Genomic DNA, 26,796 nt, shown 5'->3' on the forward strand with positions numbered 1-26,796 from the left:
TGGGTCACACAAGTCGGTATCCGTATGTAACGTACACATGCAGAAGACATGCCTGTGCTCAGCACAAGGTCATTTTGTTTTGGGTACATCTATATTAAAAGGCCACATTCTATGGTGCCATGATTTCTGCTACAAATTTTTTTCAAGATTTCAGCCGTTGGAAATCATATGACTGAGCAGCTTTGGTGGAGTATTGCACCCTCTCAGTGCTTTTCTTGTTTTAATAATTTACGCAATTTTAACGGCACAAAAGATAGTTTTGGACTCTTTCTACTTCTAGCCATGATCGTATTGCGTCCATAGAGGTGCAGGACTTCATATTGTAATGAAAAATGAGCCCACAGTGAGTTAAAAATTTGCTAGGAGCAAAAAGAAACACCGAAAAACAACTTAAGGTTCAGAGGACCTAAACAATTTTTAAACATAATCCTTGAAATATTGCTGAAAATCTCTCTTTCTTCATTGATCAACCCTCTAAAACACATCTGTGTGTGTCAAAACTTACACATTGAGGAGTTTTTTCCATGAAAGTAATCCTTTCTTCCCTTAAAATGACTTAGTAAATCAACACGTTTGCATCATCTAAAATATGCAGATCTGTAAAGTTCCAGCCTCTCTGCTGCCCACTGCAGTAGATGGATGCAAGTTGGAAATACTCAGCCATGTCATTGACATTATTTCACTCCTAACATATAAAAAGCACCATGCTGACATGCTAAATACCGTAAGTAAAAAAACTTGATTCTCATCAGAGCAGGACTTTAATGATTTAAGACACTGTGGGGAGCAATTGATTGGAAAAACGCTGCACAGTGAATGAAGACAATGGTTCCTAATTATTGCCAGTGTGGCCATCTTTTTAGAAAATATTGCCAACTCCACCCACATCAGGAAAAAAGTATAAAATACCACTATCCGAGATGAGATCCATTAATGGGCTGTTTTTAAGGTTCTCTGTTGCTGAAAACCAGCCTCACAAAGACAGGTTAGTACAAATGGGGGAATTTTTTTTCAGTGCCAGTGCCTGGTGCCATCTCCTTTGCAACAACAATCAATGATTTCTCCAATTCAGGTTATTGCTGAAGGATTTGTAATCCACTTCTCTGCGTCAGATAAGTTTCAGATAAATAATCATAAAGCTTCTAGACCCTCCAGAAAAACGCAGGCAAAAATCCTTGATTATGCGAATAAATATGCAGGATTTTTATGCCATTTTATGCGGGGAAATTGCGGAAAGTTGCAAAGTATGCGAATAGTTGTGAATATGCAAAAAGATGTGAAATATGCAAGAATTGGGAAAAAAAGGTGATTCTTCTCCCACATCCTGTTACTAGGACACACACATCCCTTACTGAGGTTAAAACACTTTCCTATTTATTTTTTAAGAAATTGTAATTGGGGTTTGACCACCCACACAGCACACTCCTTGGAGAAGTCGTGGAGAAGTGCTGCAACAAGGTTGATTTTCTTCGGTGCTCCAGAACGATGTTGCACGGGGTGCAAAAAAGTTTCCCCCTACTTTCGTGCAGTGAATCTGGGTACTGTTTTGCCCAGTCTCTGGCTGAAATATTCGTAGGTAAATGTGATCTTCAAGAATTCGCCATTCTTGTTTTTAGTCTCTGAGTGCCGTGCTCCGCATCAGCTCGGGCTTCTAGTGTGTGTGTGAATGCGCTAACTGATGACGTCAGGCCGGGCGTCACATAAAAACTCACTCACAACTCCATTTATATTGGTTATAGTTTTCTCATTTTATGCGGGAATTGTGAAATCAAGCGGGACCCGCATATTTACCTTACATTTCGTGGAAATGTGAGGTTCTTGCGGGAATTATGCGCTATTTTGGGGGGATTATGCGGCCTTTTGGGAAATAATTGACCCCTGCATAATCAGCGGCATTTTGGTGATTAATGCGGGAATTAATGCAATCGCATAATCACGTTTTTCTGGAGGGTCTAAGCTTTTGACACACCATTCCCACCCAGAAAATCATACATTATAATATCAAAGTTATGGCTACAAAGATGAGTAAGGATGGATTTTTGAAATTACATGGTTATTTGTTGTTTTTAGGAAGAGGGAAGAAGAGTGACACAGTTTTTGCCTCAGGATGTCCATTCAGATTACTGAATTGTCCATAAATGTCAGCTAAGTAGGCCAGAAGGGCTAGTCAGTCTTCATTAGAAATTTCAGCCGCTCATGAAATATTATTTTAGAGCCTCATGCCAAAAGATTGGAAAAATTTACATTTTCATCTGAAATGATTCCCTTAAGCTGACTATGGTGCCACAGCTGTTCATTGGTCCCCACTATCCAAATTACACAAGGAACCATATTTTCTCTCTCTCGCTTTGACTTTTTTCATTCTTGCACATTTATTTATTCATCTTGGGATTTCGGGCATCAAATATTTAGAAATTGCTCCACGTCTCCATGGAACACACTCAACAAACCGCATGCAACAACTCACTTGCATAAAAACAACATATACAAATCATGTTTGCTTAACAAACCTAAATTAGATAACATGAACACATAAACAAGAAAAGCACTCAGAGAGCTCAGTACTCTGCCAAGGCTGCTCAGTCGTATCACTTCCAACAGTTGAAATCTCCTATAACAAAAAGACCTTGCAGTGAGCACAGGCATGTGTTTTGTATGTGCACGTCATGTATGGATAAAGAATCGCGTGACCTAAATATGTTGTGGGCAGCAGGAATTGATGGGACTCAGAAATAATTCCACAATTTAATCAATTGTTCCTTATATGATTTCTAACGGATAATTCCTGATAAGTCCACTGCGGCTGATTTGTCGTAGGATCACAATCATGTGATCGTCAGCAGGCAGCTGATGTAGTGTTCACTTACAGCCATAGCTACAGTAACACCGTGATACAGAAGTCATCAGCCAATCAAACGCACGTTTGATTGGACCGGCACATTCAGCAAGTGAAAAGGGGTAAATGTAAGTCTGAACCAGGTCTGAACATAATGAAAATAATTCACTTAATAATGGTAGGGTCAATTCTATCCTTACAATATATGGGAAGACAATCAAAATTACCTATATAACTGAACTCATTATATAATGCAAATAAGGTTGCTTAAAAGTTGGTGGGGACAATTTGACCCTCTTGAAAAGTTGGTAGTGTTATGTCCCTACCGTCCCTATGCAAACCTACGCCCTTGATTATCACTACTTGCACTTCAGGTAACCAGGAGTCTGCAGTCAGCAAAGATCTGTGAAATGTTTCTTCGAAGAAAATGAAAGCTGATTTGGTGTCACGAAGGAGATGTACACAATAGAAGATTCATAGATTTCTAGGACTCATTTTGAACATGCATAAGGAACACTTTTGTTAAACTCGAGAACAAAAATTATGCTAAATTACTATTAGACGCAAAAAAACAGCATCTGGTAAGAAAAAAAGTACCACAAGTGGAAATCCTAACACCAAATCAATCTTGGGGACAATATTTGTATTTGATTTGCAATAGGATCACAATCATGTGATTGCCAGCAGGCAGCTGACATAGTGTTCACTTATAGCCATAGTGACGCTATCTCACAAAACAGAAATCTTTACCAAATCCGTGGATCCAGACTATAACCACATCACTGCAAATATCTAATGACTTGGGTTATTTCTGGCCTTCCCTGAAAATCTCATCCAAATCCGTTGGTCCGTTTTTGAGTAATGTTGCTAACGGATAGACAAATGTACACAGATCGTTGCGAAACTTTGCCATGTTCCTTGAGCAACAGATACCCTTTTTTTGTCAATGCAACAATTTCTTCTCAGTTGAAGTTATCAGAATTTCTTGCAATTTGTGTCATTGCATGGCCTATGGTCCACATGAACGGCTTCCTCCTGACCTAAACACTGACATAACTATCTCTGTGTTGTGATATTACTGTACAAATTACATGCAAAAAGTTTAAAATGCATAGACTTGACATGGAAAATGTGCCTGAAGTGGTGTGCTATTTACATGCTCGCTCAATCTTATGATATCCTATTACATGAACAACAGGGAGATATTGTGCCAATCAACTTACAACACTCCTACCTCTGTAGAACATTATATAAAGACATTATCACTGCAAATTGCCCTTTTATGCTAGTTTTGACCAAATAAAAACACAAGTCAAAAATAAAAATAAAAAAATCAGCTTTGTGTTAAGTAGGAGGAATTTTAACGTTTCTTTGAGATTTGACGTTAACAAGTGCTGGATGTCAAACAAACGTACGTGTGTGCCAATACAATGCCGGGGGCAGCTGAACTAGGACACTGCTCACTGTAACCTGACCACTTAACTATGGTTTGCCATGTAATAAGTTCCCCAGGTGCTGCGCTCACACAAACACACACAGACAATATCTGACCCATTTTTCAGTATAACAGGACATGAGCATTCAAATACCTCCCTTGTACACCTACACACAAATATTCACATCCAAACACACAACACACAGTAGGCAAAACTGACCTGTTGAATTACACATGTGGTGCTGCTGGCCCTGTTTTCTGCCTGAAGAGAGGCTGCTAATGCCCAAGTTATATAACAGTTTTCATTATGTATGTTCATTTAAAAACCACAGGTAAGGTGGGATAGAAAGAGATTATATAAACAAATCTGTTTGGTTTTGAATAGAAAACCAGCTGTAACTGGCCTCCAGAACAATATACTAGCCTTATTTTTGACCTCAAAGTGACTACCGGTAACCAGCTACGATTTGAAAGTCAAGTGTAACATCTTTTTTTTCTTCAAGTTCCTGCGTCACTGTTGTTTGATTATGGTTATGAAAATGTACAACTTTGATTTGGCTGAAGAGTAGTGATAGTGCAGCAGTGGTCTGGAGGTTAGATAAGTGGGTTTGTGATCAGAGCTTGAAACCAGCCGGCCAACAGGTTAACACTATGTGTAATTTGATTTTGTTTGGATCTTTGTTTCTGGTCCTGTGCCATTGATCTGAATCATGAGGTCACAGTGACTCAAAGGGGCTTAATATAGAAGGAATAAGACGCATCGTATCACAACATACACCCACAGGCTCGGTCCTCATGTGTCTGTGTTCTTCCAAAGTGGGAGGAATAACAAAGGAAACATGATGCAGTCGTGGTGGACAATAAAACATAAACCCCACAAGTACACTCATTCTAAGTACCTTAAAATCAGCACAAAAGTGAAATTAAAGTAAATAATTAAAAGTCTTACCTCACAACATTGGAAACAGTTAAGCAGAAATGCAAACAGTTGTATCGAGCTACAGTATGTCAGACTGACATTAGGAATGAGGTATTACAGTTTTGTAAGTGAATCACTGACTTTTAGTTGTACTGATGCCATTGTTTACTTGCCGTTTCCTCCCTCTGTAGCATAAAGAGGAGCGAAATGTACATCGATCAGCCACAATATTAAAACCACCCACAGGTAAAGTGAGCAACATTAAATAACTTGTTACAATGCAATGATTGCTGGGAACCTTGGCTCATGGTGTTCATATGGATGTTACTCTGACACCAAGCGTAACACTGCTGCATACCAAGCTCATTCCCCATTTCAATAGCACTTTCAGATAGCAGTGGCAGCTGTTTTGGTAGAACATAATAGGCAGCTTTCCACCAGTAACTCTGGGAAGGTGCAAGGTGGCTGAAATTCTTACAGAAAGGCCTTTAAGCTGCCCTTAAAACCTTTCTATTATCATTGTGTAGGGCCCAATAGCTTTAACTGCAGTGTTATCTCAGATTCCAGCAAAACAACGACAAATGGAAGTTACATAATGCAACTCAAATTCTATGAGCACATAGGAAAGAAAACAATAGAAGTCTGTTTTGTGAGTTTATGTGGCGATGAAAAAAAATGGTAATTCGACAAGAATATCAAGAGAGAAGAAAAAGTCTTGCTTGCTGTCCTCTCTGAGTTAGCATATCAGAATCTTGGTCAACACAGCATTTTTTTTAGTGCCACTCAGAAGTACCTAACCCAGAGTAGGACAGTCCTGACAGAGGTTCCAGTTTCTGAGGATGGAACAAGAACAAAGGTTTGGTCATACCTAAAATGGTTTGAAAGTTTCTGCAGTAGAAAACTATTAAACAGATGTTTCTAATGTCATGACTGATTTGCATGTTCATTGGTTGTTCCATACAACATTTTAGCTATGTAGCAGTTTGTTTTGCAGTCTGCTGTTTTGTAAAGTCATGCATCTGGTATCTGGTATAACCAAGACTAAAATATTAATCTTTCAAATGGGGTTACATCATCTAAGTTAGCTAAAACATTTAGCTGAACATGAAATAAAACTCCTAAAATAGTATGCTTAAAATTGTTAGAAAAAACAACAGAAAACTTCTCCGTGACAATTGAGACAGTTTTTGCCACTGATGAAAACCATGTGACACCATGCTTATGAACCTGGAAAAGCTCAATAAGTGGACCCTGAAGTGGAAACAAATATGGTACTCTGGAAAAAATAAAATCCCTACTGTTTCCAAGATCAAGAATGAACTCTGATACATAACAGACCCAAACACTGCTATTCTAGTGCTAGAGCTTCACTTTATAGTGGTGTTGGAAGAAAAGCCATACGTTTATTAAACTCAGTGTTTATCCAATTGGGAACATAGATTTGTTCTGAAAAATTAATTGCAATATACTGTATCTGTTTCACTATGACATTCATCCATAAGTCACAATATTAAAGTCACTCAACATTTTTGTGGCTCCCTGTTTGAGCCACATAAACAGCTCTGACCTGATGGGCATTAGACTGAGGACATCTTGGGGTGTCTTGTGGTGTCTGGCACCAGGAAGTCGCCTGGGCGGCCTTCATGGCTTGGGCTTGTTGCAGTGCACTCTGCAGATACTTGATGAAATTGGAATCTTGGAAGTTTGGAGGCTGTGTCAGAGACCTTAGCTATTTGATGGGTTCCTCGAGCATTTCCTGAGCAGTTTTTGTGGGTTTGCAAGGCACACTGCCCCACCGGGGGAGGCGGCCAATGTTTGGGAGTGTGACTGTCATGGAGGGGTGTGCTTGGTCTGCAACGTTTATGTGGGTGGTAAGTATCAAAGTAACATTCAAATGAATGCTAGAACAAAAAGATTCACAGCAGAACATTGCATTGAAATGAAAGCATCTATGTTATTCAACTGCCCTGTCAGTGGCTTTATGTGGCTTAATGCCATGGCTCCATGTATTCCTTGTTGATATTCTGGCCTGACACAGTGAAAAACGTTTCCAATTAGAAAGGCTTATCCTCTGAAGACCATGACTGTGCTACAAACAGTGAAAAACACCTCCAGATGGCCATAGACATCCATAGAAAATGTCGTGTGATGATGACTGCTTTCGAGATCCACTACTAACCATTTAAGTGGCCACTGAGAAGGTCAGGTCAGCCTGTCCTCCTTACTGATGGTTAGTCACTCCAACAGGAGGAGTCCATCCAGTTTTCAATGTTAGCTTCTACTTTGTATGCATCATCTGTGATGCATGTATAAAATTGTGAGTTTTATGTTTTATGTTCCCTGTTCCCCTCCTCCTCTTTACTCCTCTCTACCCCTCTACCTCTCCACCTCTTCTGTCCCTCTCAACCCGCCCGGCCAGCAGGCAGATATATATTGGTGCTATATAAATAAAACTGAATTGAATTGAATTGAATAGATGCCATGAAATCCACTTTAAAACCACTCATACACTTACTGATGCTTGATGTGCTGAAGGGAAGGCTGCACAGTCAACAGACTTTCTGACAGCAGATATTTTTACTTGTTATAGCAGGAAAACACCAATTTTACAAATACCAGTTAGTGTGACACCAGCCTCAATACTCAGACCTTGAAACTGAGGCAGGTCAAAAAAATTCAACTATTATTATATTTAACATGTACACCTGTGCAGTTTCTATTGTAAAATGTCCTCCAGCCTGCTGTCAGAGCAGCTGTACACCTGTCAATCTGTTCTGACTAAAAGGAAACCAACACTTGTGTATTGTGTGATATGGAGTTGCTTGTAAATTTTGTTTGAGATTGCTTGTGGTTTGACATTTTACACATTTTAGGGAAAATTAATAATTTGACAAATTATTTGTCCCAACAACCGTGTGATATTCTAAAGCCATCAAACAAAACTGCACATTTTGAAACAGAATTCCCTTTTTCCTTTAAATACAAAAACTTAATAAGCTTCAAAGTTTGCAGATGTATTACTCTGCTAAGGAATGAGGTGGAGTTATATAATGTTCGTCGTACATTTGCTTGTCTTTTAGCAACATTACTTAAAAATGGACTGGATTGGATGAAATTTTCAGGGAAGGTCAGAAATGACACAAGGACCAAAAGATAAGATTTTGTCAGTGATGCAGCTAGTGGTCTGGATCCACGGATTTGTGACGGATTTTCTTGTCATTGCGAGATGGCGGTACGGCGTCACTGTAACTATGAAAACAGGTGAACACTATGTCAGCTGCCTGCTGACGATCACATGATTGCGATCCTACTATAAATCTACCGCTGTGGACTTATCGAGGTCTATTTTATTAAATTGTGGGGGTGTTTTTGAGTCCCATCAATTCCACTACATATTTAAGTCACACGATTTGGTATCTGTACATAACGTACACATGTATAATAATAATAATAATAATAATTAGTCTTTGTTTGTCACAAATACATTATAGCACTGTAAAATGTTGCTTTTTCCATGTTCCAATCGAGGTCAGAGCGCAGGGTCAGCAATAGTGCAGCCCCCCTGGAGCAGGAAGGGTTAAGGGCCTTGCTCAAGGGCAAGACAGTGGCCATATTGGGGTTTGAACCACTGACCTTCTGATCAGTAATCCAGAGACTTAACCATTATGCCACCACTAGCACATGCAAGGTCATTTTTTATTGCACATTTCATCCATAGGAAATGATACAATGACTGAGGAGCCTTGGCAGACTACTGCTCTGAGTGCTTTTCTTGTCAATATAACAGCCTGCATTTACAGCAGCAATGAATGAACGGCTGTTGATAAACTGCACTAGAGATTTTACTTTCCTGTCCTCGTAGTCTCAAAATCTAACACTTTTTTTTTAGATAAATGAAAACTATTGCATGGAGGTAGTAGGGCAACTGACAATTTATCCAGTTAAGGCTATCTGAAGTAAAGCCCACTTGTCTGCATACTTGTATTACCACTCGACTCCTCATTGTCTGGAGTTGGTACAAAATGAAGCTGTTTATCTTTGAACCCGTAAAAGAAAATGTGACCATAACACACCAGTACTGGCCTCAGTCCATTGCCTTTGGGATTGATTTGTACAATTCTCCTGTTGTTTTTAAGGTTGTGAATAGGTTGTAACCATCTATATTTAGTAGAACTCTTACATTTTCATACTCCAGTTACAGCTTCGATGATGACCAACCATGGGTTCGTTCTGAGATCGAAGCAAGAAAAGAAAAAAAAAATGGAGACAATGGAGCCTTTGCAGTAGCTGCTCCTAATCTCACTTTACCTTTAAATTTGAGAACTTCTAAAGGCTTTAGAAATGCTTAAGTCAAAGAAGACCCTCCTCTTCTCATTCTGTTCAAGTAAAGTTTGAGACCTAGACTTCATATCTGACTATGCTGCATCTTATATTTTCCTGTAGTTTGTTTTTCTCCTCAGATTTGTCTTTTAGATGTTGTTTTAGATGTGTTTAGGTCTTATGGGTTGCTATTTAGAATTATACAGCACATTGGTTCAACCTCTGTTGTTTCAATGTGCTTTCTGAAAACACTGACTTGACCTGACCTAGTTCAAGTTTGCAAATTGGCTTGGAAACAGTTTGGACATCCTGAAACAGTTTGTGTTCGATAGACTTCAGTGTGTATACAAAAGCGAGGCCATGCTCTCATAGATCACTTAATGCATGTAATTATTTACTCTCTGCTGCAAAACGATGTTCCCTAGTGGGAATAATTAACTTTTTTCATGTTCCCAATTTAAATGCTGTCTGTTGCTGCAAATGGTTGAAGAATGAAACACGCCAGCAATCATTGTGATTGGTTTTCTGAGACCGCATACAAAGCAGACTCCTTCACAGCGGCATGTATACATCGACTCCTGTCATCCCCTGCTGCTCCTGCTGCCTCACCTCTGCTGTCACAATTTAGGATGCGTTTCAGATGGAGTGATGGACTGAGGGCATTTCAGTACAGTGATGGGAAAACATGGTGCTGGAGCTGAGAGAATCCGTCTGGGTCTCGGAGATGAATCACTCAACTGACCTAGAAACTCGACACCAGCTCTTGCCAAATGGCCATAATGGCCATGTTGTACTCGTGTTTATTTGATGCAAGGCCAGACAGTACTCAGTAGCACAAGACAAGAAAACAAGCATGTTTGTCTCAGAAGAAGATGCGCATATATTTGCATGTGCCTTTTAAGGGTGTGAAAATATTTGTTCACATGCATACAAATGAGCATGCTTGTGCAAATTGGTAAAATGTGTCAGTGTTCATGTGTCTTTCCTCACGTAGGTGCACTATATGTCCTAGTTAGGATGAACCATTTGTGTGCAAGTCTTTCCTCCTGTTTTCCCTAACCTTCATTCATATCTAAAGAAAGATGATTTCTATTGCATGTAAATGGCACTCTAATATGCTATTCTTCTTTCCCTTTGTATGCATAAAAACTCTAGTTTTTATGCATCATATTTTATATGATGGCAAGACTGAGAGCCAACAACTCTGCTCGTGACTCTGTACCCTGACACAACCTTGTTTTGAGCTAAATGCTCAAAAAAATTAACTAAATGCTAACGTACACATGATCACAGAGCAAAACAACGAGATGTTTACCAGGTGTTATGCTTACCTGTTTTAGTTTAGACTGCTGGCATGTGAAAAGCACACCGAATACATCACCAAAGTAATCCATAGATGTTGAATCATTTAACTCAAAACCTTAAATGTATCCCTCCTGATTTTACAAGAGAAAAAACTAAAATCACAATCATTCCTTTGCTGGAAACAGTGCATAACTGTTCTAAATTTCATGGTAACACATGAAACAGCTATGGAGATATGTGAATATGGACAAAAACGGTTGGCAGACTGATGCCATCCATAGAACCAGACCTTTAGCATGGTTGAAATTGAAGAAAAGATAGTTGTTTTTCAAGTGTTTACAAAAAGACTCTTTCCTGTCAAAATGAAAACCTATTTCTACACCATAATGTCAGATAATTAAAAATGTGAAACAAAATTAAAATGTGAATCAAGTGATAGCACACATATTTAACCTCTTAAAAAGACTCACCTAATTCAACAATGTTGGAGCCATTTGGTGCCCAGTGTCACACAATTAGTGAAATGGAGATCATCTTAGTGACTGTAGTATATAGAAACCTGTATCTGAAAGGTTCAGTCACTGTCACAGTCACAGTTACTCCTGGATATAACTGCCCCATGAAGACAAACACTGAAAGCAACTTCATCAAAAGCTTATTAAAGAGTGAATGGATAAAAGAAAATTTCCAGGTCACAGAATAATGACGTCTATAACTCCTCTAAAGAAGCTTTAAGCTTCAGTGGCTAATGGGTGAGAGACTGTGCATAGAGCAAATTTTGCCTGTTTTTCAGAGTAAAGAGAATTCCACTCTTGAAAAAAACTCATGTTAAATTGAGACTACAATCATAAGTCAACTTGAAGAAGGTTCTTTTGTCTTGTGAGATTGTTGGCTCTCCAACAGGAAACTGTTACAGGCTGCACTTTCTGACAACCATGTAAATATTGGCTGACTGGACATTACCTGTCATATGCCTGCACCCATCCAACATGGGGGTGTATTTAGAAACTTTTGGTTATGCAACAAGAAAAGTTTACATACATGTATTTCTGAAGACATTGCAGCTGCTGAATGTCTTCATTTTAGATCAAAAAAGGTCAGTTTAAACATTTTTCTGAAGTTACATTGTCTTTTAAATGCCACTTTGCAAATTTTTAAAGCAGATTTATAGTTAAAAACTTATATGTCTACAGCCAAAATCCAGGTTTCAGGAGTGATGTCATGGTGTGTGTGTTGCACTGGTCACTATCAAACTGTATTTTGCACAAAATTGACTCTTTCATAGCTGTGTTTGATACTTACCAAGAAAGGTTCCAGTGAATCCCAGAGCGAGGAAACTGCTGACCACCAGCAGAGTCCCCAGCACCATGAGAGCTATCCCAATGTAGAAAACATCTGTCCTGTCCATAACTTCCCATCTGGCCTGGGCCCTCATTGCTACCGTCATACTGGAGAGAAAACAAACCACATTTGCCTATATTTAACTAGTCTATAGGGTGGAAGGATAATACAACATCATTCAAAAGCATAGTTAAAAAAATCAGAATTCAGAGTTTATTATTTTAAGACCCGTAGAATATATGACTTGCTGATACCTCTCATTTCGCTGTCTAAACTTAGAACATGAAGTGTACAACAGAACTGTGCTACTGCCTACTGGTCAATCTATTATGAAGCCAATTAAACTAGCTAGTACTGTCTACTATGCTTGAAAAAAAATCCTGCTAGTGCTGAGTTAGAACATCACACAAATCTACATCAAATGAATACTTCATGTTATATAACTGACTTTTTATGTCATACTAATTTAATTCTTGTCAGATCATGTTTTAAACATATACGAACACTACTGCTGGAGTACTTCACAAAGATGTGCAGGAAAATGGCTCATGTATGTATGTGTCTGATTCTGCTAAAATAAAAATGGTAAAAAAAAAAAACGCTGTAAAGGATAGAATAATTGGAAAAAGTAGCAGATGATACTAAGTGCACAGTGTTTACTGTTGATACTCTGGTCCTTGACCTCAGGGAGGAGTAAACAAAGACAGAACAACAGAGGTGAACAAAGACAGTCATGATCCAATTCAATACTGAAATGATGGACACTGAATTCCAATACAGTTGTTCTGACCTAATATCACCAAAATCATTTCAGTGCTGAGTTCAATAACAGTGAAGAGCATTATATAAAGTTTCATGGTTGTGTTACTATTTTGCTACAGTTGTTTTGTTCAATAGAATCAAATATTAGAAACTAACCCAGTAAAAAGTTTCATATTCTACTGTAGCAACATTTATTTGATTTGGAAGAACTGTGTCACATGACTTTTTGTGTTATCCACAGTGGTCAGTTTGTAGTGGCATCGCAAGCATGTGATCATCAGCAGGCAGCTAACGTAGTGTTCACTTCTAGTCATAGTTACTGTGACGCCATGCAGCTATCTTGCAATACAGAAATCTCCAACAAATCCATAGATCTAGACTATAAGCCGCATCACTGCAAATATCTAATCACTTGGTCCTTGTGTCATTTCTGACCTTCCTTGGAAATCTCATCCAAATCCGTTTTTGAGTAATGTTGCTAACAGACAGACAAAAACACAGACAGACAGACGTGAGTCGATCGTTACATAACTCTGCTGCATTCCTTGGTGAAGTAACTACAGTGGAGGAATTAAGTATTTAATCCCCAGCTGATTTTGAAAGTTTTCATACTAAGAAATAAATTAACAGTCTCTGATTTTTATGGCAGCTCTATTTTAACAGTAATAGAAAGAATATAAAAAAATCGAGAAAATTACATGAAATGAAAAATAAAAATTAATTTGCATTTCATTGAGGGAAATAGGTATTTGATCCCCTACCAACCACGAGCAATGCTGGTTCCCACAGACCATTGACATACTCCTAAAGTCAGTGAAGTCATTACCTGCATGAGAGACACCTGTCCCAGATTGTCACCTGTATGAAAAGCCACCTGCCCACAGACTCAGTGACGCTCCAACATCTCCACCATGGGCAAGACCAAAGAGCTGTCTATAAATGTCAGGGACAAAATTGTTGACCTACACAAGGCTGGAATGGGCTACAAAACCATACGTAAGAAGCTGAATGAGAAGGTGACAACTGCTGATGCAATTATTCGGAAGTAGAAGAAGTACACCATGACTGTCAATCGATCTAGGCTAGGGGCTCCATGCAAGATATCACCTCGTGGGGTCTCACTGATCATGAGAAAGGTTAGAGATCAGCCTAGAGCTACATGGGAAGAGCTGGTTAATGATCTCAAGGCAGCTGGGACCACAGTCACCAAGAAAACCATTGGTAATACACTGAGACGCAATGGTTGAAAATCCTGCAGTGCATGCAAGGTCCCTCTGCTCAAGAAGGCTCATGTCCAGGCCCACCTCAGATTTGTCAATGAACATATTAATGACTCCGAGAGAGACTGGGAGAAGCTGCTGTGGTCAGGTGAGACCAAAATCGAGCTCTTTGGCCTCAAGTCAACGTGTTTGGAGGAAGAGAAATGCTGAATATGACCCCAAGAAAACCATCCCCACCGTCAAGCATGGCGGTGGAAGCATTATGCTTTGGGGGTGTTTCTCTTCTAAGGGGACAAGTCGACTTCACTGCATCGACAGGAAGATGAACGGGGCCATGTGTCGCAAAATCTTGAGTGACAACCTCCTTGCCTCTGCCAGGACACTGAAAATGGGTCATGGATGGGTCTTCTAGCACGACAATGACCCAAAACATACAGCCAAGGAAACAAAGGAGTGGCTCTTTAAGAAGCACATCAAGGTCATGGAATGATCTAGCCAGTCTCCTGACCTTAATCCTATAGAAAATCTATGGAAGGAGCTGAAGCTTCGAGTTTCCAAACACCAGCTTCAAAACTTCAGGATTTGGAGATGATCTGCAGAAAAGAGTGGATTAAAATTACTCCTGATGTGTGTGCCAGCCTAGTAAGCAACTACAAGAAACATCTGACTGCTGTGCTTGCCAACAAGGGTTTTGCCACCAAGTATTAAATCATGTTTTGCTAGGGGTCAAATACTTATTTCCCTCAATGAAATGCAAATTAATTTTTATTTTTATTTTTCATTTCATGTTATTTTCTCAAATTTTTTTTTGGATATTCTTTCTATCACTGTTAAAATAAAGCTGCCATACAAATCAGAGACTGTTAATTTATTTCTTAGTATGAAAACTTTCAAAATCAGCGGGGGATCAAATACTTATTTCCTCTGCTATACAGAATTTAAGTCTTAAACAAATGAATCAACTGGAACAATGACAACTGGAAGCAAATTAATATTGACGTAAACACCTGAAGTGCATTGCATTCAGTGGAAAGCTTAAAAAAAAAATTAGTCCAGCTATAGATTCTTCTGCGGATCATTCCAGGTTGCAGGTGAACTGTGACTAAAACTGGATGTTCCAAGCTCAGTAAAAACAGATGGCATCCGAGGCATAATTCAATCATTTGAGCATTTTTGGTAAGGACTTACAATAAAATACAATAATTAGGTAAAAAAAAAAAAAACAGTAAGAGACTTAGAGATAAATAAAACCCAGGGTATATCAGGCCTTGCAGAGACTGAGGGCCACCCAACCTCAGCATACAGCTCACAGTGATTAGTTTTATAATTATCACTAATGATAAAACCACAACATCCAAGTGCTCAAGAGTCACTGCTGACGCATACATGCATAAACCGTCACTGTAATCCAGCCCTGATAGCAATTAAGGTGATTGCGAGCTCTTGATGAACACCACAAAGTTGATAACCATTGATTAAACCATTTGTGATAAAAGACAGACATACTCTGAATTTGAACTGTATAAGGTTTGTACTAGCTGAGGATGCACAGGTTGTGCAACTTTTCTCATGTGTCTCTTAGCATTTTTGCAACACCACTAAAAAGCTTTTTACATGCAAGGTTTGTACATGAAGATCATTATTTTCTTCTAGGCATGACTACTATTTTTTCCGAAGACACTAGCCACACAAGTGAACAAACTGTACCTTCTCCTACCTATAACGCAGGCATCCCTTCATCACTGACAAGCACTGTGCTAGTCTGAGTCACCGCTGAATTGCTCTTTAAGGGACTCATATAAGCCTAGTGGTTTTCTCACTGGCAGCTGTGTACATTGTTAGAAAACAAGCAAAGTAATCTGAGCTTTAGGATTAAATATAATGACAGAAAAATTATAATGACACAGCTATTGTATCAGGTTCACTTATAGGAATAGATTGCCATAAATGTTTACATGTTATATCTGGGTGCAGCATTGCAAAAAATGATTTCTTTAAACATAAAACATCCTTGTCAGTATACACAAGTTCACTGTCCTAGTGGTCCCCCTTGACTGAAAGTGTTTTCTTATTTTGAAATTTAACAAGCTGAATCAACTTTTATTGTGTATGTTGCAGAAAATAGAAAATTAAATTGATAGTTGTTACCTAGCATCTCTCTGCTCTGTAACAGACCATGCCTTTAATTTTGCCAGAATACAATTTAAATGGGCAAGATGTATAAAAATGAACCCTCCCTACAGTCATCATGAACAGGTACAAGTAACGGCCCATTTACTTATGCTGTAAAGTTGGGTGTTTTAGTATAGGGGCCTATGGGAATTGATCGACTTTTGGAGCTTCAAGTGGACATTTGGGGAACTGTAGATTTTTGGCAATTGAGTTGATTTTCCTTGAAGCTGTTGTCAGACATGTCCTGCAGACTTCGATCACGGTGATTGACGCCTTTTTCAGGGTAGGAGGAGAGAGGAGGCAGAGTCAGAGGGCAGACAGTTGGAATTAATTCAGTACAATTCAATTTTATTTATATAGTGCCAATTACAACTGATTGTCTCAAGATGCTTTACAGAACCCATAAGCCAAAATCCCCAGAGCAAGCCTTAAGGCAACAACGGCAAAAAAACCCTCACTTTTAACAGGAAGAAACCTTAAGCAGAACCCGGCTCAAATGAGTCATAGCTCAAAAACTATCAGCAATGTCGAACAAAATCTTTCTGTCACGCTGCCCACCTCAGGCACCAGGTAGTGGCAGACTTCCCTCCCTTTCCCCTCTCCATCTCTCTCTACACAGGTGGGCATGATTGTGGTGTGCGGTTTGGACAGGTGTGGCCAATTGTAATCAACAGAGGAGGTGGTACATATACAGACTAGCAATCACACTCGTATTCACAAGTACGGAAAATTTACAGTTACCAATTAACCTCAGCATGATTTTGGACTGGTGGAGGAAGCTGGAGTACCCAGAGAAAACCCACACAGGCACAGGGACTACATGCAAACTCCACAGATAGATCCCAGGAAGGTGGGGATACAAACGGGGGATCTAACTGCAAGGCTAACCACCAAGCCATGGTTCAGCTGGGTCCAGTTCAGTTGAGTGTTTTTATTGTTTTGAGCTTATTCCAAGTTTTTCTTGCAGCCGAATCTTCGGCGTTAGTGTATATTATTGTGTATTTGGTTCCCTGGCTCGGTGGTACCTGTTTGGGTTGGTTCCCATTTATTTCTGTTGTTTATTGACTTGAATCTGGTATTAGTTATTCTCAGCACCCTTAGTGGGCCCCAGCTTAGCTTTACTAGTTGGTAACTACTTCCTATTCCATGACCTGCTCCATGTCACTTCCTGTTGTCATTTTTTCGGTAAGTTGTAAAACAAAGTGATATTTCTACTGATATACCTGCCTCTCGTGTCTCAGTTGTGCTGTGCTTGAGTCTCTGATTTGGCATCGTAACACTTTCACTGTGTGAAGCATTATCTTATTTTGAACATGCTGATTTAATTTCATATACATACTGTACATTACATAGATTTGGTGGCAGGTTAGAGAGATTCAGTGTTTATGACTTCCATCTAAAATGTTGCAGCTCTAATATAATGGAAGGGAGCTCTGGTTGGCACACTCCATACTCAGACCCCCCCCCCCCCCCCCCCCCCCACACACACACACACACACACACACACACACACACACAAAAGTCCTACAGCATTGAGAGTCAACTGTGTGAAAGAGGACATAAATGCCTGCACTGTTATGTATAAGTAGGAATTGTAAGAAGAAATTAAGGCTAATGGCACTTTTAAAAAAAAAACATTTTCAGCTCAAAATTTAGAGTGGTGGAAATCACACATGATCTCACTCACTCTAACTAAAGGAAAATTCAGGATTTTAAATTAAAAAAAAACACTTGGATTGCAACTGCATAACAACCATCAGAGGTATGAAAACACATATTTATACAAACAACATTCAAAATCTTGTGACCTCTTTAAATGTGAAGTTTGTACTGTAAAGCAAGGTTTTTTCATTTACAAATTTCGTAAAAACAAACGGACAAATTGCCAACAAAAGACAAATCATACCATTCCTGATCGAGCCATATGTTTTAATGTATAATTTGTGTGAGTTTCTTAATGCTGCCGGACAAGTTAGGTGCCAAAAATCATGTTAGAAGAACCTATAATAAGAATAAGCCTGAGGAATAGTAATGCTTTAATGTTTGCATTGAAATACACTTAATAATGACGTGAAAGCTGAACCAAAATGGATCCCCTGCATCATTTAACTTGAACTGGTAGTGTAGCAGTTGTGACCTTTTGGAGATAATTTTTCTTGAGGGCCACTGAGAGAGTTTCAGTCATTCAGTGAATCACTCGCTGGGGCTACGTGTGTTTCAATTGGAAATTCAGAGCAATCGTACCCTACATTTTCTAAATCAGAAGTATGAGACCTGTCACTAGATTCACACTGAAAACAAACAGGAAGCAAGTCTCTGTTTATCACACTAACTCTGGTGGACCGCAAAGGCATCACTCACTGCAGATAAAAATCAAGCTATTCATTTCTATGACATTCCCACCACACATTCTAATGCATCTAATGTATGTGCGTGTCAGTGTGGTGAATGCAGAAAAAGGCAGCTTGTTCATGAGAGTCCATTTAACTTTGTCTGACACCACACTCAGCTGCTATCTGAACTGGCAGATGATGTGAGGACTTTGTGTTGTGTAAGTGGTCTTACAGTAAAAGCATTTTAATTTTGTAGCCACTTTACCTACAATGCCTGGACAGAGAGTCTCTGAAAGGGCATGTGTCAGCTTTAAAAGGGGCTCAATTTGGTTTCAGCGCTGCCAGCATAAACAGACCGAACCTGCAGAGTGCTGACTACTAATGTGATGCATTGAAACTTTGAAGTATTTATTGCTAGAGTTCATCTTTGCTCACAGTTCAGACAATTAGCATTTGAAATGTGATGGGACTGAATAACTGTCTCAAATTTGAGTGTTGCTCCATGGTTTGCAAGGCCTATGCTGTGTTATACAAATAACTATAAAATACATCCATCCATTATCTACACATCGCTTTATCCTCATAAGGGTTGCGGAGGAGCTGGAGTCTATCCCAGGTGACACCATGGACAGGTCACCAGTCTATCACAGGGCTACATACACAGACGAATAATCACATTTGCATTCACACCTACGGACAATTTAGCATTATCAATTAGCATCAGCATGTTTCTGAACTGTGAGAGGAAGCCACAGTGCCCAGAGAAAACTCATGCATGCACAGGGAGAACATACAAACTCCATACACAAAGATCCTTGGAAGGCTGGGACGCGAACCGGGGATCTTCTAACTACACGGTGAAAGAGCTAACCACCATCCACTGTGCAGCCCTCCTATGAAACTACTCCAGTCTAATATTTTTTTCACAATCACTTACATTTTTATCATGTAAATATGTATTAAATGTTGGAAAGTATTTGCATTAAATAAAACAGAGTTTTTGGAGTTTTGACTGAAGAATGACTTCAACAGCTACTTCTCTGTCAGTTAAAAGGGGATCAAGTGTGTCGGCACTATTCTGAAAATGGTGAATAGATGTATCTGGGGGTTCTGGAACAGCCCTGAATTCTGATCTTTTTCATTTTTTCTAATGCATAGATTGAAACAAGTTAGTGGTAGGTGGTTAGAAAATGAAGAAATCCTCTATTGTTGACCAAAACATGGCTGACATTTGATGTGATTGATATAAAACAGCAAATTACTAGAAATAAATCCCAACCTGTGAAAGAGAAAATAAACTATTTAGATCGAGGAGAACCATGTTTGATGGAGATAGGTGGGGGTGCACTGTGAGTTTTAAAGTGAAACATGTTGTGCCTGCAGCAAAAAAAAATTAACTAAATCTAAGGTTTAAGAAATGAAAAGTAGCAGCATATTAAAATACAATAAATGCATTATTTCCCAGGGGAACCTGAACTTTTGCATATAACTGTATTTTATCAGTTAGTGAGTGAACATTTATAAAGAAGAATGACACTTTAATTCATTTAAAATTACATTTACAACACGCAAAAAGTGATGTGGTATGAGTATTTACTGAAATAAATCGAAGGCCTAATCTTTCTCAGTGGCTGTTTGTCCACAGAAATCTCAGTGATTGGATGCATCAGTAGGAGGAATAAATCAGATGTAAAGCAGATTTTGTTAGTCACTCTTGCTAGTACTGTTGGCTGTCTAACCTATTTTTTGTCAGTTTCAACCTGTTTTGCATTTTATGTATTTGTGTGCAAATACACACGTGGACAAAATTGTTGGTACCTCTCAGTTAAAGAAGGAAAAACCCACAATTCTCACTGAAATCACTTGAAACTCACAAAAGTAATAATAAATAAAAATTTATTGAAAATTAAATAATCAAAAACAGCCATTACTTTTGAATTGTTGATTAACATAATTATTTAAAAAAACAAACTAATGAAACAGGCCTGGACAAAAATGATGGTACCTCTATAAAAGATTGAAAACTATTTGACCAGAGTGACATGATTAACTCAGGTGTGTCATTTAATTGACATCACAGGTGTTTCCAAACTCATAATCAGTCAGTCTGCCTATTTAAAGGGAGACAAGTAGTCACCCTGCTGTTTGGTGAAAAGGTGTGTACCACACTGAACATGGACAACAGAAAGCGAAGGAGAGAATTGTCCCAGGACATCCGAAAAAAAATTATAGACAAACATCTTAAAGGTAAAGGCTATAAGACCATCTCTAAACAGCTTGAAGTTCCTGTGACAACAGTGGCTCATATTATTCAGAAGTTCAAGACCCACGGGACAGTAGCCAACCTCCCTGGACGTGGCCGCAAGAGGAAAATTGATGACAAATTGAAGAGACGGATCGTTGGAATTGTATCCAAAGAGCCCAGAGCAACCTCCAAAGAAATTAAAGGTGAACTCCAAGGCCAAGGTACATCAGTGTCAGATCGCACCATTCGTCGTTGTTTGAGCCAAAGTGGACTTCATGGGAGACGACCAAGGAGGACACCACTGCTGAAAAAAATTCATAAAAAAGCGAGACTGGAATTTGCAAAAATGCATGTTGACAAGCCACAAAGCTTCTGGGAGAATGTCCTTTGGACAGATGAGACCAAACTGGAGCTTTTTGGTAAGGCACATCAACTCTATGTTCATAGACTGAAAAACCAAGCATACGAAGAAAAGAACACTGTCCCTACGGTGAAACATGGAGGAGGCTCAGTAATGTTTTGGGGCTGCTTTGCTGCATCTGGCACAGGGTGTCTTGAAAGTGTGCAAGGTACGATGAAATCTGAAGACTATCAAGGCATTCTGGAGAGAAATGTGCTGCCTAGTGTCAGAAAGCTTGGTCTCAGTCGCAGGCCATGGGTCTTCCAACAGGACAACGATCCAAAACACACAGCCAAAAACACCCAAGAATGGCTGAGAGAAAAGCGTTGGACTATTCTAAAGTGGCCTTCTATGAGCCCAGATCTGAATCCCATTGAACATATGTGGAAGGAGCTGAAACATGCCATTTGGAGAAGACACCCATCAAACCTGAGACAACTGGAGCTATTTGCTCATGAGGAGTGGGCCAAAATACCTGTTGACAGCTGCAGAACGCTCATTGACAAATACAGAAATCGTTTAATTGCAGTGATTGCCTCAAAAGGTTGTGCAACAAAATATTAAGTTATGGGTACCATCATTTTTGTCCAGCCCTATTTCATTAGTTTGTTTTTTTAAATAATTATGTTAATCAACAATTCAAAAGTGATTGCTGATTTTGATTATTTAATTTTCAATAAATTTTTATTTATCGTTACTTTTGTGAGTTTCAAGTGATTTCAGTGAGAATTGTGGGTTTTTCCTTCTTTAACTGAGGGGTACCAACAATTTTGTCCACGTGTGTAAGTGCAGCACTTAAACTGAGGTGAAGGTATCATGTTTAGGTTTGTATTCTAGTCAAAAGTGTTGCACATGCAGGACAGTGTACACTTCTGCAATTCAATGAAAAAAAAATCCAAACAGAGGAAATCAGACTTTCAGGGACAACCTCAACATCAAGTCTGTAAATTCGTATTTCTCCAAATGTGTGTGTCAAAGATTTACAGTTTGCAGGAAACTAGCAGTAAAACTTTAGTATCTAGCGGTTTCTGACAAAAGCACAAAAGACTGGCTGTAACTCTGCTCCATTCGTGGCATCACACTACAGGCAGATTTGTCCTTTGACTGAATTGCAGAAATTCAAAGCCTCCACAGTAGCACTGTTGCCAACAACACTGTTGTAACACAACCACCTCCAGTGGCAATTCTCCAGCTCGACTCTGGCTTCCTCTGCTTTGACCAAATTTGGATTTCTGGCCCACTGCTAGGTGAAAAATGGCAGTCACGTATAATCCTACATAGAGGCTTCATAACATCATTTGATCCCGAATCCATGTTATTCCGAATCTACGGGGTGACCCAAAAGTTTGGAAACAAAGTTTAACTGCAGTGTCTATTTGAGTTGGGGGTGCATGAATTCACTCTTATTTTACCCATTTTTGTTATAGCATAATAAAATAACTTAAAAGCATAGTATCTCACGGAAGTGCACCAGGTCACTCCACAATGGAAGTGCACCAGACACGAAGAAGAAGAAGAAAAAGGAGAAGAAGAAGAAGAAAAAGAAGAAAAAGAAGGCGTGCAATTTCTTTCAGTGTGAAAAGGTACGTTTTCCTTTATGTTTTATGTTTTCTTCTTCTTCTTCTCCTTCTTCTTTGTGTCTGGTGCACTTCCGTTGTGGATTGAATTTGCAGCATTTTTCTCTTGCTGTTGTTCTGGGGGTTTGTGTGTGTTTTTATATATTTGCAGCATTTTTCGTTTGCATCTGTTTTGTGATTTTTTAAAGTCTTTGCTTCTGCATCGTTTCTGTGATTGCAGCCTGTTTCTCTTGCAGCATTTTTTTCTTGTATGTGTTTTATGTGTTTGTGAGTTTTTGGTTTTGGATCATTTCTGTGTTTGCAGCGCTTTTGCCGTTTGCAGCGCGTTTGCACCTGTCGGCCACCGTAGGTACAGGTATGCTGGAGCATAACTTCAAAATGCAAGCCATCAGTGTCAGATTTCAAAACTCTTGATGGTAAAGTATCTGACAGTTTTAATTTTTTTAAACATCCAAAAGTACTATGAGGCAACATTTACTGGCCAGTTTGAGGAACCTTCATAAGCATGAATGAAGATACATTCCAGAAGATACCAGTATAACCAGTGTAACCAGTTGGTGGAAATGTTCACAACTTTGTATAACAAACAAACATGAACATGTTGAAATATGTTTGTTTTACACTAATCTGTTACTCTGTTGAATATATCTGTGGTACTGATTTATTGAAATAACATTATATTATTTGGATTATAGACTTTGCATTTGTTTCCAAACTTTTGGGTCACCCTGTATTCTTCTAATGCTGGCAAATATTGCAAAGTTAGTAAACCACAGACACAAAAATACTCCATCTGGATGTACACTACTGTTCAAAAGTTTGGGGTCACCCAGACAATTTTATGTTTTCCATGAAAACTCACATTTTTATTCATGTACTAACATAATAATAATATAATTATAATTATGTAGATATGCCATTAAAAATCTGCTGTTTCCAGCTAAAATAGTCATTTGCCACATTAACAATGTCTTGACTGTATTTCTGATTAATTTCATGTTATCTTCATTGAAAAAAATTAGCTTTTCTTTCAAAAATAAGGACAATTCTTCATGACCTGAAACTTTTGACTGGTAGTGTATATATGATGTGTTGACAAATGAGACCTGACATTAATTAATTATTGTATTTAACTATGTATTTAAAAAAAACAATGAGGCTCGAGAAGAAATAGTTATTGTGTTAAAGTACATTCTTTATCCATCAGATGCAACATTCAGACCACTGACAGGTGCAGGGCCTAACATTGATCCTCTTATAATGTTCTGCTGGGAAGCTTTGGGTTCTGACATTCCTTCAATGTTCAACATTCTTCGATGGCTGTCGCCTCCGCTACCAGGACTACATGCCCCTACATGCCCCACTACATCACAAAAACTGTTCAGAAAAAGGTCAAGGAACATGACAAAGAGCTCAAGCCATGTGACCCAAACTCCAGCCTCTCCAGGGTCAACAATAATTTGTGGAATGTGTCGGGAGAAACATGATCTCCAGAGGATGACTTCAAAAGTCTTACTTTCCATGACAACACCTCGTGCATTTAAGACAACATTGCAATATTTTATTTAATTTTAACATGTACTGTACTTCTTTAAACTGCATGAATACCATATTGTAGTAACAAAGATTTTTACACTCTGACTTATTCAGGCCATAGATTAGATTTGACGTATTTGCCAAGTCATTTTCTGGAATGACAAATTAAACATACTCAAGCGGTTAAGGAGAAGTCACTTAAGAGATGCTTTTGAAAATTGTTTTAAGTGTTTTTTTTACTTCATGACAGTATAGGTAAAGAACTAAGGCAAAAAAATGCAAGGTGTTATCTTCGCACAGTGTGTCAAGACTGGTTATGACTTATTTCAGTCTGACGTTCTTGTTCCTCACTTTGTAATCTGAGGTTGTCTAGATTTAGTTAAGGTTGAAGTGTCCTGCTGCTTTGACACAACATATGTCGTGGGGCTAAATCTCTGTAGAATTGAAAGAGAACATACATACAGGTGCTGGGCCGAAAGAATTGTGTGTGTCTATCGACGTATGTGTCAGCATTAACACACTAGTGGGTTTTTGTCTGAATGCCGTGTGTGCTTCCTGCAGAGGAAAATGACTCCCAAATCAAAAGCAGGTTTGGGGTTAACAGGAGAAAACTGGGTTATGGGGTCTGTGCTGTGAGTCTTATGGTGTTCTCCCTTTGTCAAAGGAAGCAGGAAGTGTAATGTGATGCTGCATGTTGTTCTGCCATGTCAGACACAAAGAGCGACCGCTGGGCCATCTGTTAAGTAAGGTGCTACGGCAAGGCACACTGCTGGGATTTGGATTGGAAAAGACATGGGAAAGGGGGTCTGCAGGATGGATTTGTGGCAGGGGGTTAGTGGGTCTGAGGGATTGACCTCTGAATGGACTGTAACAACTGATGACGTGCAGAGATACAGAAAAACTTCTTGATAAACATGTTTTCCCACATTGTTAAATGCTATTGTATGGCATACTTTGGCATGACGTTTCATAGCAGTCTCATCAGATAAAAGAAATTTATGCACACACAAACCATCAATATCATACATCTGTCCTTGTGGTATCTTTTAGATGTGAAATTGAAAGTCTGATGGCACAGACAAATGACAAGAAGTGGAGGACAGGAAAGTATGGGAGTGTCAAGGTGGAGATGTTTAGAGCGGTAGTCAATAAAAGCTTCACAATAAGCTGCTTTACAGCAAAGTTTTGTAAAGCAGAGGGCCCAAAAAGCAAGGCGGTTTAGTTCACATGCGCAAATCAGAACTCTGGAGTTTTACCTCCAATTTAATGTACAAACCTTCAAATTTGGTTCTCATGCTCTCGTTATTTCTTGCATATTTCTGTGAAGTTCGATTGTGCTAAAAACGATAAAATGAATGGGTCATGGCAGTTTTACACTAACCTTAATTGCTAATCATGTCCTTCTCTCTTTAATACATAAATAGCTAATTAAGATGGCTTCTTGAGAGCATTTTTTTCCCCTTGCTGACTTTTAAGAATATACAAAACTGATCAAATAAGGCTGCAAATGGGGATTTGATAGATGAATAATTTATCAATTATAAAAATGAACACTGGATTATTCAGCACATGACATGCACATTTTTTGAATGATTCTTTTAGCTCATACATTTAGCATATAATTTGGTCCCTAACAATAATGACAGTAAAGATCGCAGTTGTGTGTTTTTGTAATACACATATATTAGGGTGACCATATTCTGTTTCTCTGAAAAGAGGACACACTTCCAGCTCGCGCGTGAAAAATTTTCAGCCCCCCATTTTTAGGGGTTTTCCATGGGTCAGGGGGCTTTCTGTGCTTCAAACTCAGTTAAACAGATATTCTGAATTCTCCAGAAAAGAACACTTTACCTGGATATACAGAAAAATAGCCCAAAACACTCACAAACAGTTGCTTTATAAATAATATATTTATTAATTTAAAGCAATTCTCCTAAACAATATCATCAGTCACATACAAATATGGCATGCTCTAGTCTTTAATAGTTATTGACTCAAGTTGTGTATGAACACATGTATTCAGATGTTTAACAAAATAAGAAATAATCATCTCTCTTAAGTCTAACACTTACACCTTAGTTAGGAAAAGTGAGGTAGAGTACCATTCTTCAAAATAACCTCCCAATTATCAATTATGTAAAAATAGAAATAATGCTTCAAAATATTAAACAAAAAGAAAAAAGAGAGGTAGCCTATTCTTCAATGTTCAGTTAGCCCATTCTTCAAAATAATGTGTCTAATGGCAAATGAAAAAAATATAGAAATAATGCCTCAAGTCAACAGTCCTTTTTTCCTTCTTTTTCCTTTTCTTATTAGCCACAGAGACATAAGTCCCAGCTTTGCAGACTGTACATTCTGCCTCCCATTTGACACGACCCGGACGAAAACAGGGGTC

General features: G+C 38.7%; 1 protein-coding gene across 1 annotated transcript in view; it reads right to left on the minus strand.

Moving 5' to 3' along the window:
- pemt (phosphatidylethanolamine N-methyltransferase) overlaps positions 1 to 26,796 on the minus strand; it is a 140,596-nt gene that overhangs the window by 44,718 nt on the left and 69,082 nt on the right. Inside the window, exon 4 of the mRNA XM_022207735.2 lies at positions 12,118 to 12,263. Coding sequence (XP_022063427.1) covers positions 12,118 to 12,263 — 146 coding nt within the window. The remainder of the gene's footprint in view (positions 1 to 12,117; positions 12,264 to 26,796) is intronic.

Source organism: Acanthochromis polyacanthus, chromosome 19 (assembly GCF_021347895.1).
Source record: "Acanthochromis polyacanthus isolate Apoly-LR-REF ecotype Palm Island chromosome 19, KAUST_Apoly_ChrSc, whole genome shotgun sequence".
In the NCBI taxonomy this organism is placed as follows: Eukaryota; Metazoa; Chordata; class Actinopteri; family Pomacentridae; genus Acanthochromis; species Acanthochromis polyacanthus.